General features: G+C 38.3%; 1 protein-coding gene across 1 annotated transcript in view; it reads right to left on the minus strand.

The window, feature by feature from the left end:
* Positions 1 to 691: 691 nt before the first annotated feature.
* Positions 692 to 18,359, minus strand: part of HMCN1 (hemicentin 1) — a 473,045-nt gene continuing 455,377 nt past the window's right edge. Inside the window, exons 103-107 of the mRNA XM_080824786.1 lie at positions 17,003 to 17,131; positions 14,721 to 15,071; positions 11,092 to 11,211; positions 4,391 to 4,517; positions 692 to 2,853 (exon numbers count right to left, since the gene is read on the minus strand). Coding sequence (XP_080680912.1) covers positions 2,487 to 2,853; positions 4,391 to 4,517; positions 11,092 to 11,211; positions 14,721 to 15,071; positions 17,003 to 17,131 — 1,094 coding nt within the window. The 3' untranslated portion in view covers positions 692 to 2,486. The remainder of the gene's footprint in view (positions 2,854 to 4,390; positions 4,518 to 11,091; positions 11,212 to 14,720; positions 15,072 to 17,002; positions 17,132 to 18,359) is intronic.

Genomic DNA, 18,359 nt, shown 5'->3' on the forward strand with positions numbered 1-18,359 from the left:
CGACAGTTTCGGTTCATGTTCATGCTGCAAACATAATGCTTGGATGTAAGTAAATGTTTCCGAAGAAGCTGAGAGGGGTTTCCTTATTGAAAATATGGACACGTGGTATGGCTTTGTAATTAGTGGACCTGGGTCCAAACCCTAGCTCTCCAGTCCCCACCAGTGATTGCCTCTGCAGCAGGTTATTTAATTGCTTTGAACTTCAGCATTCTTCTCTGTGAAACAGTAGGTTGTAATTTTTGTTCTTGGCGTCCGGCAGTGCTTCTCAAACTACTGTGGTAAAGGACCAGATTTTAAAAATTCCGTTGTAGATGGCTACTTTAAAAAAATATAGTAAATATGAATTATAAAAAAAATACAATCTTCATTTTTTAGGTTTTGTTTTGTTATTGAAATCTAAAGACGTAAATCTGGTCATGGTTCTAGAAGAAACGAAAAGTGAGAAGGGCTGGTCCTGAGAAGGCTCAGAGTCTTTTGTGATGACTTCAGAAGAGGCCATTACAGGTTGTTTAGACAAGACGAACTTCCTCAGACAAAGAGGAAGGGCTGTTTCTGTTGGCAGAAAAGATATATCAGATTTGGAGCTGAAGGTTTCCAGCTTCATCAAAATCTGCTCCCATGTCTCTATCCCAAATTGTGTGGTCATACTTCGTTTTCTTTTTTTTTTTAAACATTTTATTTATTTGACAGAGAGAGACAGAGACAGAGAGATCACAAACAGGGAAAGGGAGAGAGGGAGAAGCAGACTCCTGCTGAGCAGGGAGCCCGTTGCAGGACTCGATCCCAGGATCCCGGGATCATGACTGGAGCTGAAGGCAGACGCTTAATCGACTGACCAACCCAGGCGCCCCATCATATTTCCTTTTCAATCAGTGCTCTAACTTTAACACAAGAGAACCTGGGAGATTAGGAACTAAATTTCTATTGTAATCCAGAGTTAGACCTTTGGTTTGGTTTTCAGAAAACTTTGTGCTGCAGTTCTAGGAAATAAGGGTTTCCCTCAGATCATCATTCAACTTTATATCCTTTTTGCAGAACTTCAGTTGAGAATTTAAAGCCCTCAACTCATTATTTTCTTTCTCCATGTTCTCCAGTGTACCTACAAGCAAGCAACCACTACTGGTGGGAATTTAAGTACTATTTTGGCACTGTATCCCACGAACAGTCAGAGTTCACTTTACCACTTGAGACAGGTTATTAATTCCATTAAATGTGACTGTATCACAGAACCAATTAAAGTTAACTCAGACCCAGTTCAGAGAATCCATTTAAAGTCTGTTTCAGTCAGGCTACGTATGGTAGACACAGATAGGTGTGTATATGCGACTATCTTCACACCTAGGATAGCCGTAAGGAAACAAATTTTAAGTTTTCAAAAAGGTTAAGAAAAGGGATGTGAAAATTTTATTCAGGCTGGTTTGACTGTAACATTGTTTTTTGTTTTATAAAATAATTTTATAAAAGAGTCCATCAAGATATTATATAGAAAATACACCAAGGTAATATATATACATTTCATAAAAATAGAATACATCTTGGCAATTGCTTCCAGAGTCTGTTACCACCACGTACAGTGTATTGACGTTCAACATTTATGCTAATTTGAACATAGAAGATTTTTAAGAAAAACAAAGAAAACTGTCTCATTGGTATTTGTAAAAGTTGTTTCCACTTGACAGGAAAATAAAATGCTGGAATGTAAAAGTTATAGAGCCAATGGGAAGGAAGGTTATATCAAAGATCCATGCCATGAACAATCATCTGAGGACAAAGCAATATTTTTTTTTCTATTTTCATAAGTGGTTCATCTCATTTCACAAAATCACTGAAAATAATATCCTTATTTTGGATGTTCAGTCCACGTGAACACTATTTGGTATCAAAGAAACATTCTAGAAGCCATACTATATTTCTGAAATGAGCGGTGTTTCTTTTTTCCCTTAAGGTGAAAATAGGTGTAGAAGTCCCATTATAATGTATCAATACTTAAAAAAAAAGCATCTTTTTTTATAAGTTATTTAATAAGTTTTGATCAAAACACATAGCAAGCAGTTTTATTATTTTAAAAATGGCCAAATGCTCAAAAATTCACTTGGCTTTGAGTGAGGTTTTTCTTGTTTTTTTGTTTTTGTTTTTGTTTTTTTAAGGAAAATGATCTTAGTTAGCTACTATGCTACTCTATAACATCACTGATAGGTCCTCCTGTGAGATGTTCTGAATAATCTTTGGAATAATCTTTGGAAAGTAACTGCTCCAGTGTAATAAATAGAGAAAAATAATAAGGGACTTCTCGAGACCTTATCAAAACATATGACCATGGTGGATGAAAATACCTCAGCAGTACCAAGGAAGGCACACAAAACAGAGCATAGCACCATTTTCAAGTTGCCAAGATTGCAACTGTTCAGGAGATGGTAATCTGGAAGGGGACTGGATGCTCATGATTAATGCAGTTTAAATATGTGAATTAGGCTCTGGAGAGCTTCTTAGTATGGATAGGCAGACACAGCTATATAAACTATGAATGTGGTCTGATACTCAATGGTCCCGTTGGCACTGTAGGATGAGGCTCGAACCCTCATGCGGTAGGTCTCTGGTTCTCGCAACGGTCGTGTTGTATACACCACTCCTTTCAGGTTTTCATCCCTTAAGGCAAAAGGAACAGTCTGTTCCTCATCTACCATGAGGAAAGTTGTCCTGGGATGCATTACTCCGTCCTGCGTGTATGCTACCAGCCGGATTAAATCTTGATTGGCAGCTATTCCAAATGGGAGGGAGACAAGTTTGTATTCCAAGGCATATGGGCTCAAGGCACATTCCAGGTCATTGGGTGGACAGTTCTTGAGGCAGAACCTAAGGACGAAAAAAACACACAGAGTGCATATTGTAGTCTGGTTTGGAAACAGGAGAGGGCATGTGGCAGGTGACCATGATCCATGACAACTCTTAGGCATTAAAGGCCGCAGACAGTCTGACGGCGAGAGCAACAGGCCCACACCATGCGTATGCCACTAACTCAAACCAGATGCCAGATGCCTACGAGGGCATGCTGGGCTAGAGTCCAGTCTCCTCCTCTCAGCTTCAGTAAAATCAGAAGTGTCTGAACCGCTGAAGTAAGTATGAGTACCACAAGGGTGACTCTAAAATGAAAAGTTCGTTTTAGAAATAGAAGGATCTGTACACATACTGGAAGCAAGTAGTTTTTAAAGAGAGGAATACAAGCTATTCTTAAATGGTAATATTTGTCCTAAAACTGAAAGCTGAAGTGGAATTTATGGATATTTGGTTTCTTTTCCTAAAAGTAATAGAAAGTCAACGAAGATTCCTGAGGGGGAAAAGCTCTTCTTTTTGTATTTGTTTTCCACATTATCTTATATTAAAAATACTACATTTTCTTTTTTCGGAGCCCACATTGGCTGCTTTTGAGGCACGACTTTTAAAATCTCTGTCAGAAATCACTGGTAACGGAGAATAAAAAATTTTAAAAATGCACAAAGGACCATTTTCTACAGATATGGGTTCTTTAGTCATAGTATTTTTAGATGTTTCTTAAGTCAATATTTTTAATTTTTGCCCTCCCCTTCTTATTCCCTTCCTCTTCTCCCTAAAGCAATTATGAATAGGTTTTTGCTGCATCCGGGGCAGTCCACACTCGATCATGTTACAGTAACTTGGTAGTCACTCCTGAGAGGAAAAACAAAGTGTGAGATCCAACCAGCATGTGGTTTCAGAACTACATTTTTATGAGCAGGTCCTAGTCATGATGACCGTTATCTCTGTTTTCAAGCACCCCGTTGGCTTGGTACCTGAACAGAGTATGATATTTCTGTAAGAGGAGGGAGAAAATGGAAGAGTAGTTTATTCAGAACCCATAAAAGATAGTGTTTCAGACGGCAGGGAATGTAAGCGAGACCATATATGAGCAGGCAGACAGCTGACTCATCCTTGCTCATCTCCATTCTCTCATGGAGTCATGGTGAGTCACCACAATTACAGCCAAGGTACTTCTTGGAATGCTCTAAGTCCTGAGAGCTCTTAAAACCCTGAGGCGACACAAACAAACTAGGAAATTTCAAAGGAGGTGAGGTTCTATCACCCCATAAAATGCTCACCGCTGAGGCAGAATTCTAGATGTGGCATGGTGGATTACCTACTGGGGAGACGCTCCGGGCAAACCTTGGCAGCCAACAGTGATAGTTTAGACTACAGCGGCTGCCGCAGGATGAACTCATTTCATACCCATTCATTGAAGAAGGAACACACTGTAACTCCACATACCCCTTGGTATTATTGACTTCCTGTGAGGTACATGCGACAACAGACAGGGTTTGTTGGTTGAGGAGAGAAAGCTTTTCAAAAGTTATTTCTGAGAAGAGAAGGCAGGACATACCCTGAAACAGGATCCCGTTGGTAGTTGGGCGGACAGGGGGTGTCGATGCACTGGTAGCTTCCTCTCATGTTGAAGCACATGCGATTTGGCCCACAGCGCACGCTCTGCTCCAGACACTCATCAACATCTAGCAAAAGCACGAGGAACACGCAGCGTCAGCAACTTGGGTCAGAGCAGGCCATGAGAGCAGGCATTGCAAATGCTTGACCGTAATGGCAAGTTCCCATGGATGAATCTGGTAGCCATACCTAAGCTTCTTCAACCACAAAATGGGGATCCTAATACCTGGTGTGCTAGTTCCCATAGCGCTTTGAGGATAATTTTTAACACTTGTAAAAGGACATCGAAAAATAAAAGCTATAAAAGTAGAAGGGAAGCTATTGAGAACTCTGGTGTTTTTTATATTTGGAAAATAGAGTGCATTGGAGTTTTGTTAACAAACAATCCTTTAAATTCATGAGAAACAAGTTAAAAATTTAAAGGACCCTTGTGAGCCTTTCTATAAAGGGAAGAACCTCTTTATAATGTGAGTGATCCTTCCTGGTATTTTGTTTTGTAAGTTCAAAGTGTTGAGTGGGAGGTAGGGTCATGGAAATTAAAGGAGTCAAGTTATAGATTCAAGTCAGTCATTTCTTGTGGAGAGAGAGGTTCTGGGGGGTGGTGCGGACAAACAACACAGGATCAAATGAATGACCCAAGAACCAGAATCTAAGTTTAATCAAACCTGAACTGTGGCAAATCCACCCTCAGGGGTTATGGGGTTGGGATGTGCTCTCTAGGGTACTGGCTACCCCTTGGGTAGTGGGGAAACATGCAAATGAAATGCTGTTTATTTTATTGCTTTCTATACAAAGTTGTTAAATAAAAATACACTTATATCACTATAATTAAGAAACATCAAGATGGAACTGAAGGAAACTTTGTTTGAGCTTTCTGAGAATGAATGTTTTTGAGCCATGATTTTTTAAAAAAAGATTTTATTTAACAGACAGAGATCACAAGTAGGCAGAGAGGCAGTCAGAGAGAGAGGGGGAAGCAGGCTCCCTGCTGAGCAGAGAGCCCAATGTGGGGCTCGATCCCAGGACCCTGAGATCGTGACCTGAGCTGAAGTTAGAGGCTTTAACCCACTGAGCCACCCAGGCGCCCCTTGAGCCATGATTTTTAACTTAGGGTCCATATTTGAGTACCAGGGGATTTGTGAATGAAAATCTTTTTGTGTGTGCATGTATGAGTGTGTGTGTGTGCGCACGAGAGAGACAGAGAGAGAGAGAGAGAGAACGCGCGACAGGGACAAAGACAGATGGAGAGACAGAGAGCACAACACTGAAATTGATGGATTTTCTGGGAAGTGGGTCCATAGGGTTCTACAACATTTTTAAGGGATTTTGAGATCCTAACATTAAGAACCATATTTTAGAGCAATAACTTCCAACTGCGGTACCTGCATTCCCCTGGTGGTGCATGGAAACTTTCCAGTAATATGAGAGCAGGCAAATATTTCATGGAATCGTTCAAATCCAGAAACTTATTTCCCACAAGTTCTCCTTCCTAAAAGCACTCTTCCTGAGAACTTCCTTTGGCCTGGAGTTCTCTTGTCCCCGTTCCCATTTTATATCCTTCTGCTTTACAAAAGAAAGGTTTCCACTAATCCCTAGTCTCTTTATAATACTCAGGGGTAAAATGCTTCAAGGCGCATAGGAAGGGTGAGAAACTGGTTATTCATATTGATGGTGGCAGGACTTATTTCATCATGGCTACGAACCAATGGTCTTGGCTCTCTCTTGTAAATTAGATATCAGAAGCAAGCTGGTTGTCATGGGAACGCCTACTAACACTTCTACTTGAACAGAAAAATGACCTTAGACTTTTTCTGACAGTCAAGCTGGTTGGTCTAACAGTGACTACAGACTTTTAAATTATATAGTGATCATTCCCCATTAACTAGGTTATCTACAGCTCCAAAGTATTGATGAGAATATATTTGAAGCACATGGACATCAAAGCCAGAATTCACACCCTTTATAACAATTTAAATGATAAGAAACTTTAGAAGTCAGTTTTAAAATGTATGAATGAAGTGTAAGTTTTCAAAATTTTTTTGGAGTAGGCAAGCAAAAATTGAAGACGACTTATTTTAAAGTCTTAAGTCAACAGGCTGCTTATTGGCACATATAATACTCCTCCTTCTTTGGTATTTGAATAAACATAAATCCTGATATATAGTGGGGAACGATTACAATGAACTGGGCCCAAATCCGTCCTCTGCAGAGGCAGGACCTAAAGGTCAAATGCACTTCCATGTGCAACTATTGTATCATTTCATGGTAGTAGGTGACTTGGTACCTGCATAATCGTGTGTATGTTGGACTTGGGTTAAAGTTGTAAGTTCTTTAGTGAATTCTTAAATAACTTGAAAAATTGCTATCAACAAAAGAAAAAGAGAGAAGCAGTTCCAAGAAACAGTATATATTAATGATGAACAATAAATATTAAATTTTATTTCTTTTTTTTAAAAGATTTTATTTATTTGACAGAGATCATAAGTAAGCAGAGAGAGAGGAAGGGAAACAGGCTCCCTGCTGAGCAGAGAGCGGACCTGGCTCAATCCCAGGACCTGGGATCATGACCCGAGCCAAAGGCAGAGGCTTTAACCCGCTGAGCCACCCAGGTGCCCAGTTAAATTTTATTTCTGAATTATTTACCATTTCCATCTCAAAACCGAGCATTTTAGATTCGGTTTCAAATATATTCTGTTTTCTAAGGAAATGCAGTGTGATTATTTACTTTAAACTTGCTAATAGTGTGCACAAAGTAAAAAGACATTGCGCTAGAGTAATATGGAGTAAATCACTTACGTGGCTTTTTAGTTACTTAGATGTGCTGGTAATAACATAACGTGCTTTGTATGATTAGTTTTTTATTAGGACCAATTTTCCTACAGGAACACAACACAGTGTGAAACAAATTTATATCTCAGTTAAATCTTGCCTATTATCTCTGTGAACCAAGTTCTAATTATGATTTTATCTGACAGAAGGGCATTATCTCCTTGGCAGAATGAGACTGTCTCAGAATGAAGTGAAAAGCCCTTTGGGAAAATGTGAAAGAAATGTGATTAGCCTTATCTTCTTTTTTTTCTCATAAAAAAACATTCCCTTCATACTTATCCACCAAATTTCATTTTAGCTCTTATTTTTATGGTGAATTCCTGCAGGCACATGAAGGCCAGGGAGCTGCAGGGGCCCATGGAAATGGTGGCATGGAGACCAGAATCTGGACACATGCCTATATGCATCATAAGAGTAGCAGTCAGTTAAGATCTGCCTTCGGCTCAGGTCACGATCCCAGGGTCCTGGGATCAAGCCCCACATCGGGCTCCTTGCTTGGCAGAGAGACTGCTTCTCCCTTTCCCTCTGCCTGCTGCTCCCTGTTCTTGTGCTCTCTCTCTTTCTGCGTCAAATAAATAAATAAAATCGTTAAAAAAAAAAAAAGCGTAGCTATCTTTCACAGATTTCCAATGGCTGAATATGAGTCTACAAAAATATATCAAAGTCTAATATTCAAAGTGTTTGCCTTCTGCTCCATATAATGAAAAGCTTTAAGTATTTGAGCTTCTAGAAGGTGGCCTTCTTTTGTCTTCTGTCTACTATTATCTCCTCAGGCGTAAGCACCCTACAGGCATTCACACTACTCCTTTAGTCTACTGCCTGGTTTTTAAAAAAGGAGCCGGAAAAGATGGAGAAATCATGCTGTCTTCTGTTGGCTGACAATGTGAAGCTATCTGTTTTTTTTATTAAATATTATAAGAAAATTACTAGAAATTAAAAGCTAAGCATTTTATAATCTATATATTCTACAAGAAAAGATTACCAGGATGAGCTGAAAAGCTTTTATAGTAATAGTTTCAGAACATATGACTGCATTTAACCAAGTGCTTCTGGGTACATTACACAATAATTAAGAATAAACATACCTGAAACATTTGTCTTATAGAGAGAATAATTTAGATTCTTGATAACATTACAGATTACTTTTTAAAACCTTGGATAGATTAGAACACTCATTTCAAGTGCAGTGCCAATAAAGTATTTCTAAATGTTCAGAATTAGATTAGTGGGGCTTAAAATTAGCAGAAAGATCTTTTAGTTTCTCCTCTCTGCTTCTTGGGCAAATCATGATCAGTCATGTTTTTGTTTCTCATCTTGTAGTCTGCCGACTTCCACTTTTGACTAGAGTCTCTGTCCTTGTTCAATGTCAAATTCACTTTAATTTCCTTTTTGTCACTGACATTTGTATCACTAATGTACAAAGCTTCAAAAATGCACATGTAAATGGAAATCAACGTTCTTCCTCTCATGAATGCCCGAAACACTTCCGAAAGCTATAAAAAGACTCCAAGTTATTCTTCAGATTAAAGACTGCTTTAAAAGATGTAATTGTTTTCTCTCAAGTCTTTTTTAAAAACCACAAAAATATGTAACCCATTTAAATCGCAAACATTTCAAGTGACACCTGTTTCTGATTTGTTCACATTATTTTCCACTCTCCGAAGCCCAACGGAAAGCTGAAAAATGTTTGAACTGAATGAACGGCCAGGGCAATCAAGGAACAAAATGGCATAATTTAGAAAAAAAGAAAAATCCTCTAATGAGGAGATAACATAATATAGCACTTAGAAATCTGGCTAAGGGCTTTTGTACTTTGGTTGGTTGTTCCAAATGCTTCCTTCCTTGGTGCCTGGTGCACTCACAGGAAGTGTAGTGTTGGTGTCGTGCACTGCCACCTCTTCAGAGGATTCTTGGGGTGACGCCCTGGGGAAAGTTATAAAGCACGGACAGCATAAATGCTCACCTCATCCTGCTGCCACAGTACAATGACCCTGGTGTTCACAGCATGACAGGAGAGACAAAGGACCACTCTAGACATTATGAGATCTGTGATCAAGTCCTACCCTTGTTCTTGATTGTTCTAGAACATTCATCGTATTATCTGTAGAATGGGTACAGATTATTGCCCTTGACATATCTGTACTGCTGCTTAAAATGAGTTAATAATTGCTTTGGTAAAACATGATTACAACATCAATGTGTTATTCTCATACTTCAAATCTCAGTAGAAAGTTCTGCATAGGGTAAGTTCTTAACAAGCCTTTGTGACAGATGGCTGGGAGCAAAGGTTATTATGGTGTTCACTTTACTTCTCCAGTACACATGGTCCAGTGGAGACTCTCAGGGAGGGAATGGGGAAATGGGTGTGGGACAGGTCATGGTAGTCAGGTGGTCCCATTGCCCATCCAGGTCTTGCTTCCTGGAGCACCCTTTCCATGATCTGCATCCTAGCAAGTCTTCTGTGAATCTCCCAGAGAAGGCAAATTTAATTTGGTTATTACTGATAAAGCACTCTTTTGGAGATACTATCTGATATGCTTTAGAAAAGGATAAAGGTTGTATGTGACAGAAAGTACTAAAATTCAGAGTCTTGTTAATACCTATATAATACTTTTGATTTTGACCACAAAATTGAGGGGATTTCTTATAAAATTTTCAAGATTTATATAAATTCTTATTTCTTTTTGATCTAAGTATGCATTGCAATATAATATACCTTATCAAAGCAAAAATGTACCTTTCACATTTTTGTGTAAAGAAGGTAATATTGATGGGGCGCCTGGGTGGCTCAGTGGGTTAAAGCCTCTGCCTTCGGCTCAGGTCATGATCCCACGGTCCTGGGATGGAGTCTCTGCTCAGCAGGGAGCCTGCTTTCCCCACCCTCAGCCTGCCTCTCTGCCTACTTGTGATCTCTGTCTGTCAGATAAATAAATAAAATCTTAAAAAAAAAAGAAGGTAATATTGAGATTGATAGTTTATTTTCTTTCTACCGTCACTACACATTGTTCCAAACTCTGTTTATAGTACCTACAACCGTGTATACTATGCTTTTATTTACATATCTGTTTCCATTGTACTAAGATATCAAAGGGAAGAGACTATATTATTTGCATTCTTCAAACCTAGCTTATGACTATTTCACAACATTTGCAGACTCAAAGAATAGATCATTTAACCAATTACCCAGGGTTGGCTAAAACAAAAAATAAAATAATGCCTAATACTGGAGCAAATTTACTGAGCTCTGCTCCTACTTCATCTTCCATCTTGGCTGAATTTTGAAAAGATATTTGAAGAGGTCTATTCCCACTTAGTTTTAAAAATATAGAACATGGGGGCACCTGGGTGGCTCAGTGGATTAAGCCTCTGCCTTCGGCTCAGGTCATGATCTCAGGGCCCTGGGATCGAGCCCCACATGGGGCTCTCTGCTCAGCAGGGAGCCTGCTTCCCCCTCTCTCTCTCTGCCTGCCTCTCTGCGTACTTGTGATCTATCTCTCTCTGTCAAATAAATAAGTAAATTTAAAAAAAAAAAAAATATAGAACATGAACTGACTTAGCCATTCTTGTTCCTTCTGTAAGACTACAACCGAAAATGATTCTCAACTTTTTTCCTCTGCCTAATGGCTTTCTCTCCAGTTCTCCTACTTACAAAAGCAATGATAAAGATGACCAATGGGAATGAGAAGGAAGAGAAAGCAACCAGGAGAATAATTATAAAAAAAAAAAAAAAAAAAGACGACATTTAATTTCTCACATTCTCCTACATTGGTTTTAAGTCAAGTAGCCACAATACACATTCCAAGATTTTCTCACCTTGACAAGTCTTTCCATTGAGCATGAGTTGATAGCCAGGTGGACAGATACACTGATAGCTCCCAAAGGTATTTTTACACTCATGCTGGCAAATGTCTCTATTTTCACATTCATCAATATCTGTGCAGAAAGAAAGCAGAGTGTCTAACCATGCAAAAAAAAGGCAGAAACTATGACAGAACCAATTACACACAAGTTGTTGATATACGATAGAAAAACCTCTTGGTGATTTTACACTTGTGTGTTTAAACATGCTCAGAGCTGTTTTATATCAGGATCTGTTTTTAATGAACCCAACATCAACTGTACTATTTCATAAAATATGAACATATCTTCTGTGTATAAGTGTATACGAGCTGAAGCCCCAAACTGGCCAATTTCTATATGAGTTAAGCAAGCCTGGGATGGCAGATGGAACAGATTTATACAAGATCCTAAACCACCAAAGTACTGAACTCTTGACAGAATAGTAGAATTTACCAAAAAGGCAGTTTCCATTGAGGTTAATTGGAACAAGGAATGTTTTTATTTTATTTAAACTTTACCCACCTCTCTCTTTCCCTACACCTGCTCCCAACATCCATGCATTGCTTTCCCATACAGAGATATCAAGTGGAGGTGTTTTTAATTTTGTGATAAGGATGTTCATTGAACTTTATACAATTGTAAAGTACTAACGGCAACAATGTATCTGCGGTTGATGGGACACCTTGGGCAGCTCACTTTATTTCTCAAGGTCTCAGTCAATTCTTTGTCAAAGATCTCTCCACTGCACAGATTTGTTGGAAGGTCCATAGAGCATAGTACAATGGGAAAGCACTTTATCATTAAGAGCTATCTACCTGCTAGCATTAAACAAAGCCAAGAAAGTAGCAATAAATAGGGAAGGAGAATGGGTGAGAATTAAACACGGCTATTTGCTTTCAGGATAAGGGATATGATTTGGAGCACCTCAGATTTCTTACCCCAGTTGTGTTTTGCTCAAACTAATGTTAGAATTGGTTCAGAGTCCCACCAACCAGTGGGAGAATGAAAAGAGAACATGACATGAAGTGGGAGCAGGGGGGGCTGTAGGGTGGAGGTAAAGAGAAGACAAGGAGAAAACTTGTGACTCGGAGCAAAGGGATGTGTTCATTGTACGTAGTTTTGCATATGCTCAGAATGTAATTGCAAAGATTCAAAATCTGTTCATGATGAACACTCACCAAATATCTCTTACTGTTTTTACCCCGCTGTGAACCAAAGCATTTATTCAACTTGTGTGTTATTTTCACTTTTTCCTTTTGCAATCTGCTTCCACACAAAATCACCCCAGCAGTGTCAGTGATGTGGAACTCCAATAATTCAGCTCACTCTTCCCAGAGCAGGAATTTCAATGTGGCCCCAAGTGCAATTTTGGTATTCAGAGGCAACACAGTGTTCATTTCTCCTGTTAAGCTTTGGAATAATTTCCTTTAAAAAGCCCAATTTTGCCCAAGTCTAATAAGACTGCAGAGTGTTGATTTGAATCTTTTGTGAGTTGTCTATCCCAGATGGTTAATTAAAGGCACTTGGTGTTTATTACAAGTTGCTCGTAGCATAATTCCAAAGCTGTCTGCAATCTTAGTGCAAATTTCTTTATTAGTATGAATACTACAAAATACTCACCATGTTTTAAGAAATATTTCTAAAAGTCTATTAACTGCCCCCAAATAAAGTTCAAACATCCAGTAATCGACTAGATATGTAAGTTTACTTCAGATTCTTCAAGATTGGTCCTCTGAAATAGTAGCTGCCTCAGCCAATGGTTTGGGGAGGATAATTCTTATGAACACGATAATAGTTTAATATAACACACAGACACAGAATACAGAGCTTAGATAGTGATGAATAAAAAGAGAATGGGGTTATTAATCAGGAATGCTTTCTTAAAAGAAATCAGCATGATGGTGTACCATGTTGGGGGTATGGTTTAACTCATGTGTCACCACATAAACAAGGGTTTGGGGCAGGTAGAAGAGAAGAGCTTGTCTAAGATGAAGTCAGAGAATGGGATGATAATTGGAGATGAAACCCCTTAGTGGGAATGACTATTTGGAAGAAACTTTGAAAGACATGTCAAATTTTAATTCTATCAATTAAAACTTGGTGAAAAGTTTTAACTAACAAAGAGGTCAAAATCCTGGGCATGAAAAATTACCAATGCTCAGAATGGTTTGGAGCAGGTTGAGAGTGGTGTTTGACTTCCTCGTAAGGATTGTGGAGTCCATAGGGTTAGGAATTAAGCAGTGTTTGACCATATGGACTCAAGGTAGAGAACTGGTGATGAAGGAATTAATGTCTGAAATTCAAAGGGTAAAAGGAACTAGGCTTGCCGACAGTTCTAAGACTGATCACAGGGAGAAGGTTTCATGTGCATCATGTTAACCTTCAGGTACATCAAGACAGGTAGACAGAAAAGCTCTGGGAAAATATAGACTTAAGGAGAAAAGTTTAAAGTTAAAGAATCCAGTGAGTCGGGGATCCAGCTGATAAAGGTTTTGGGAGTCTGGGTCCATGGAAGAGTGATTAAGGAAGCACGTCTGAGACGATAATGATGTGGAACAAGGCTTGGGGTGAAGGGTAGGAAAAAAATGATAATTGAAGTCAGAAAAAGACATTTTTTAAATGTTTATAAGAAATGTGTAACAAAGTATATTTAGGCAAGAAAAAGTGATGTTCAGAATACTTAAGAAAAATGCAAGAAAATGAAGTTGGAGTAGAGGTCTTAAAATTTAAACAAAATTTCTTTCTTCCTGCCTTCCTCCCTCTCTTCCTTGCTTTCTTCTGTCATCTAACCAAAAGTGGGGGCTAATTCGTGTTTGCTAATTTCTCTTGGCACATAGCTCAATGGCATGCAAACTGTGGACGCTCACAGAAAATTGAATTAAATGAATGACAGATGGTAATGTTTGCAACTTAACTGAAAACAAAGTCTCAATTATTGAGTTGGAAATTACACTTCGCTTTTGCAAACAAATTAAATTGTAGATGAGTTTAGATAAAGATACCGAAAGCACATATTTTAGAGAAATGAAAGCAACTTAATTTTGTCCTGGCTCACATGATCTTTTCAGTGATTTCCATACACACAAAATAATCAAACTGAGAAATTCCACAGGGAGCGTGGGTCAACAGTCAACACGGTTTTGGTTGTCCCATAGAACAAGCAGTTGATGGAGTCACTGAACGTTTCACTTTTAACCCCTTGCTTTGGCATCAACCAGGTACAGCCATAATCTGGTGCTAGTATATTATGTGGCAATACTCATATTTTCTTTTTTTTAAAAAAACGTATTCCGAATGCCACTGAAATTTATTTCCACGTAGCATTAGATTGAATAACACTTTCAGGAGTGATCAAAAGAGAGGAACTGTCAATACAAAACAATGTATTATCAGAATGTACACATGTAAATACATCATTTACTTGAATAAATTTTGTCATAGTTATAGGTGCCAGAGTAAATGTCTTGGAACTTTGAGTCAACCCAGAGCTGAGATCAGATGTAGTTCACAGCACCCAGACAACCACGGGTGCTGTGTCTATGCTTAGACTCTGGCCCATAAGCGAGCCCACCGGAAGGAAATGTAATATGGCTGACATTTACCTACACAAGTGTCACGGCTCGCCTCAGAGCCTTCAGGGCAAGTTTTCCTAATAGTCCTTCTAGTCCTGGAGACAGATGTCCTGCTGTTTCTATACTCTGAGTAGGAGCTGTAGAGATGGGAGTATTGTCTGTAATGCTGTTGAGGTTGATAGTTGTTTCTCACAGAGGAGAACCGTGCAAGGTTATAGCTACTGTACTGAGAGCCATAATTGGGCAGCCTCTCCAATCCAGCGCAAGATTTCCCGTCCCCTAATAAATGTTGTCCTGGTGGACAGATACACTTGAAGCTGCCGGGGGTGTTGGCGCACTGATACGCACAAGGCTTAGGCACTTGTTCACATTCATTAATGTCTGCTCGTGTGCCATGATACATAAAAAAGAGAAAAAAAAAAACACATACATACATACACACACAAAACACAGGAATCAAGAATCAGTCTCTGGAACAAACTGAAGACATTATGTTACCCTCCAAAGCTATGAATACAGTAATTTCTCCATTGTTGTGAACTTTAGAGAAAGCTTTAATCATTCATTCATGAACATATAGAAAGGTTCTAGGACTTCTCCTAAAGATTGCTTCTCATGGACAGTAGAAACATAAAGGGTCATATGGGAAAATGTGGTCTTGAATCCAGAAAAACTAGAGTTCAAAGTTAATGCAGATCTTAATTCTGTTGGTGGAGGGAAGGACTCAATCACATTTCTAGTTTGCGTTTTATTACAACATTCTCACCAGTACTGCCAATCTTTCATACAATTACAAGCTTCAGACGTGATAATACTGGTATAACTACTAACATTTTTCTTTTATTTCTTTTGAATCAATAATTATTATGTAATAATCAAGCTAAGCACATTTTTTACAAAAATTTAAAGAGAAGGAAACTAAGAATTATTTCTTACTAAGATAAAAACTCAAAAGTCCATAAAATTTTTTAAAAAGTTATTGTTCTTCCTATTCCTAGGTCAACATATAGTATACACTCCCAACTTTTCCTGTAAATTGGAAAAGCAAATGAAAACCAAAGAACAAAACCAAATTCTTTAATTCATTACCACAGCGACATGAAAGACAGCAACATGAATAAGCAGAATAGAAGTAGTAAATTTTGTTTTAAAAATTATTTTAGTAGGCAAAGGTTAAAATTAACATTTTCAATCTCTTTAAGGCAATGGCTCTACCTTCTTCATTGATGTATTTCCCAGTCCAAGGTCTGACATTCAACTTCAAGTCAAATTAGTGAACAAATAAACATATTTTATTCTGCTAGGTCACCGCTATGACTAATCAAGATGTTAAGTTATATACAAATTACAATATCTAAACAAAACACTAAAATGCTATGTTATGCACTTCTGCTATTAGAGAGTGTTTATTTTAAAAGTGTTTCTAGTAATTGTATTATTTTCAACATTTGCTCTGTGCAAAGTACTAGGCTAGGGGCTGCGTAAAGACAGAACTAAGTCTTTATGAGAGAATTTGCTATAAATTGTTGTTAAGACAACCAAGGAAACGATTTTAAAAGCATAGTATGCAAACTGGAAGCCAGTATGTAAAGCCCACACCATTTTTTTTTTTTTTTTGCGCCGTTCTTAAATATTCCAGGGGAATATAATTTCATAGGTTAGTTTTCAGGTTTTGATTATTCAGTGCATTAATTAAAAAGAAGCATATGGTTACCTTCTTACAGATCTCTTCTAATTGTCCATTACCTGCCTTATTTACATTTAGTTATAACTAAGATAGAAATAAACTGACAATTGGGAGAACTGAGTGAGATTCTTAGCACAGGAAATGGCACATAGTAAGCACTTAAGGTATGATAAAGTAATAATGATCAGTTTATTTAAATTGTGCATTCACATTTTAATCCCTCATGCCTAAACCTTTGTATTACATTCAATTATGCTTCACATTCAACTAGAATGTATCTGTGCAAACATCTACGCCATGGACAGAGAGAGATCATCGATGAGAGAACCTTCATAATTAAGTCATCATGGTAAATATATTGTCACCTCACTCTGATATGCGTAGTGTATAGTAAGCACTATGTAAATGGTGATTATTAACATGTTAAGTGCCAGTGCAAATGAAACTCCATATGAAATCTTTAAGAAGTAATTTACATTATGTTATAAATTACTTAAACCAACTTACACATTTTCTAATTGTTCCAAGAAAACATTTGAGATGGGAGAGTGGTCTAATCAAGTTGATAACGCTAACTAATCACGTTACGAGCTTTACTACTCAGTAAGAGTTGCTGGTAACTTACCCATACAGGGTCTTCCAACTCCTTGAGACCGGAAACCTCTGGGACATACACAGCGATAGCTGCCTCTTGTATTCTCACATATCTGGTTATATCTGCACTGATGGGTCCCATCTTTACATTCATCAATATCTACAGACACAGAGGTAATAAAAAGTAATAACACTTCCTCTTTCAAAACTAAAGTCATTATATTTCAAATGAACAGTCTTTAGAATTGTCAACGGTTGCATTTCTCACCATGTGACTGAGACCTGGGTTCAAGTTCTAGCTCTGCCACTTATTAACTGGCTCCTTTTCCTTCTCTTGTGGCCTACTATGGAAAGGGCTTGGTTCTCAGCTTTGTAGCTCTCTTCTCTCTACTCCCTCCACCTCTGGCTGTCTTATTTATACTGGTGACTCTAGTAAGCTTGTTGATGTAGCTTACAGCAATAGTACTGCATCGTGTCTTACCTACAACCCCACATTTCTAGCTGCTGGCTGGTCCTTTCCACGTCCATCTTTTACCAGTACTTCAAATCCCACATGTCCTCAGTGTGTGTTTGTTTTTAAGATCTTATTTCTTTATTTGAGAAGAGAGTACAGGGAGAAAAAGAGAGAGAGGAAGAGAAAGAACAAGCAGGGGTGGGGATATAGGGGGCGGGAGAAGCAGAATCCCCGCTGAGCAGGGAGCTGAATGCAGGGCTCATTCCCAGGACCCTGGGATCATGACCCGAGCCGAAGGTAGATGCTTAACCCACTGAGCCACCCAGGTACCCAGGAAGGATGAATTTTAATCTGTTTTCTCCAAGCCCAGCCCCTTTCCCCTTCTAGGGGACTCTCCTTTCTTTTTCCACCATGTCCACCTATTATTACCATTCCATTCAAGGCAATATTTAATGCGATCACTGCCAGGACATCTATTAGATATGACCACTTTTTCAAGTGCTCTCATACAATTTTATTTGCTTCTCTTTTATGGCATTTCATTCTCCTTTATACTATAGGATTTTTTTTTCTTTTGGTGAGGAAAGTAGAATTAGCCAATCTGTTCCAGCAGATTGGAGGGACATGAAAGGAGGAATGCTATCTGTTTCATTTTTGTTTTATAGTTCTGCTAATTAAGGCAGACTGGCACAGAAAGAATAAACAAGGGGAGAATATAATTTACTTTATTTGTCCGGTCATTGATTTGACATTGATAGAATATTTAGTTCTAAAATAAAATACCTCGAACTTTAAATAAATATGTATATGCTTTTCTTAACCACCTGTGAGTGAACAAAACCAAAAGACAACTGACAGAATGGGAGAAGATATTTGCAAACAACATATCAGATAAAGGGCTAGTATCCAAAATCTATAAAGAGCTTAGCAAACT

The sequence above is a fragment of the Martes martes genome (genome assembly GCF_963455335.1).
Source record: "Martes martes genome assembly, chromosome: 15".
Classification (NCBI taxonomy): domain Eukaryota; kingdom Metazoa; phylum Chordata; class Mammalia; order Carnivora; family Mustelidae; genus Martes; species Martes martes.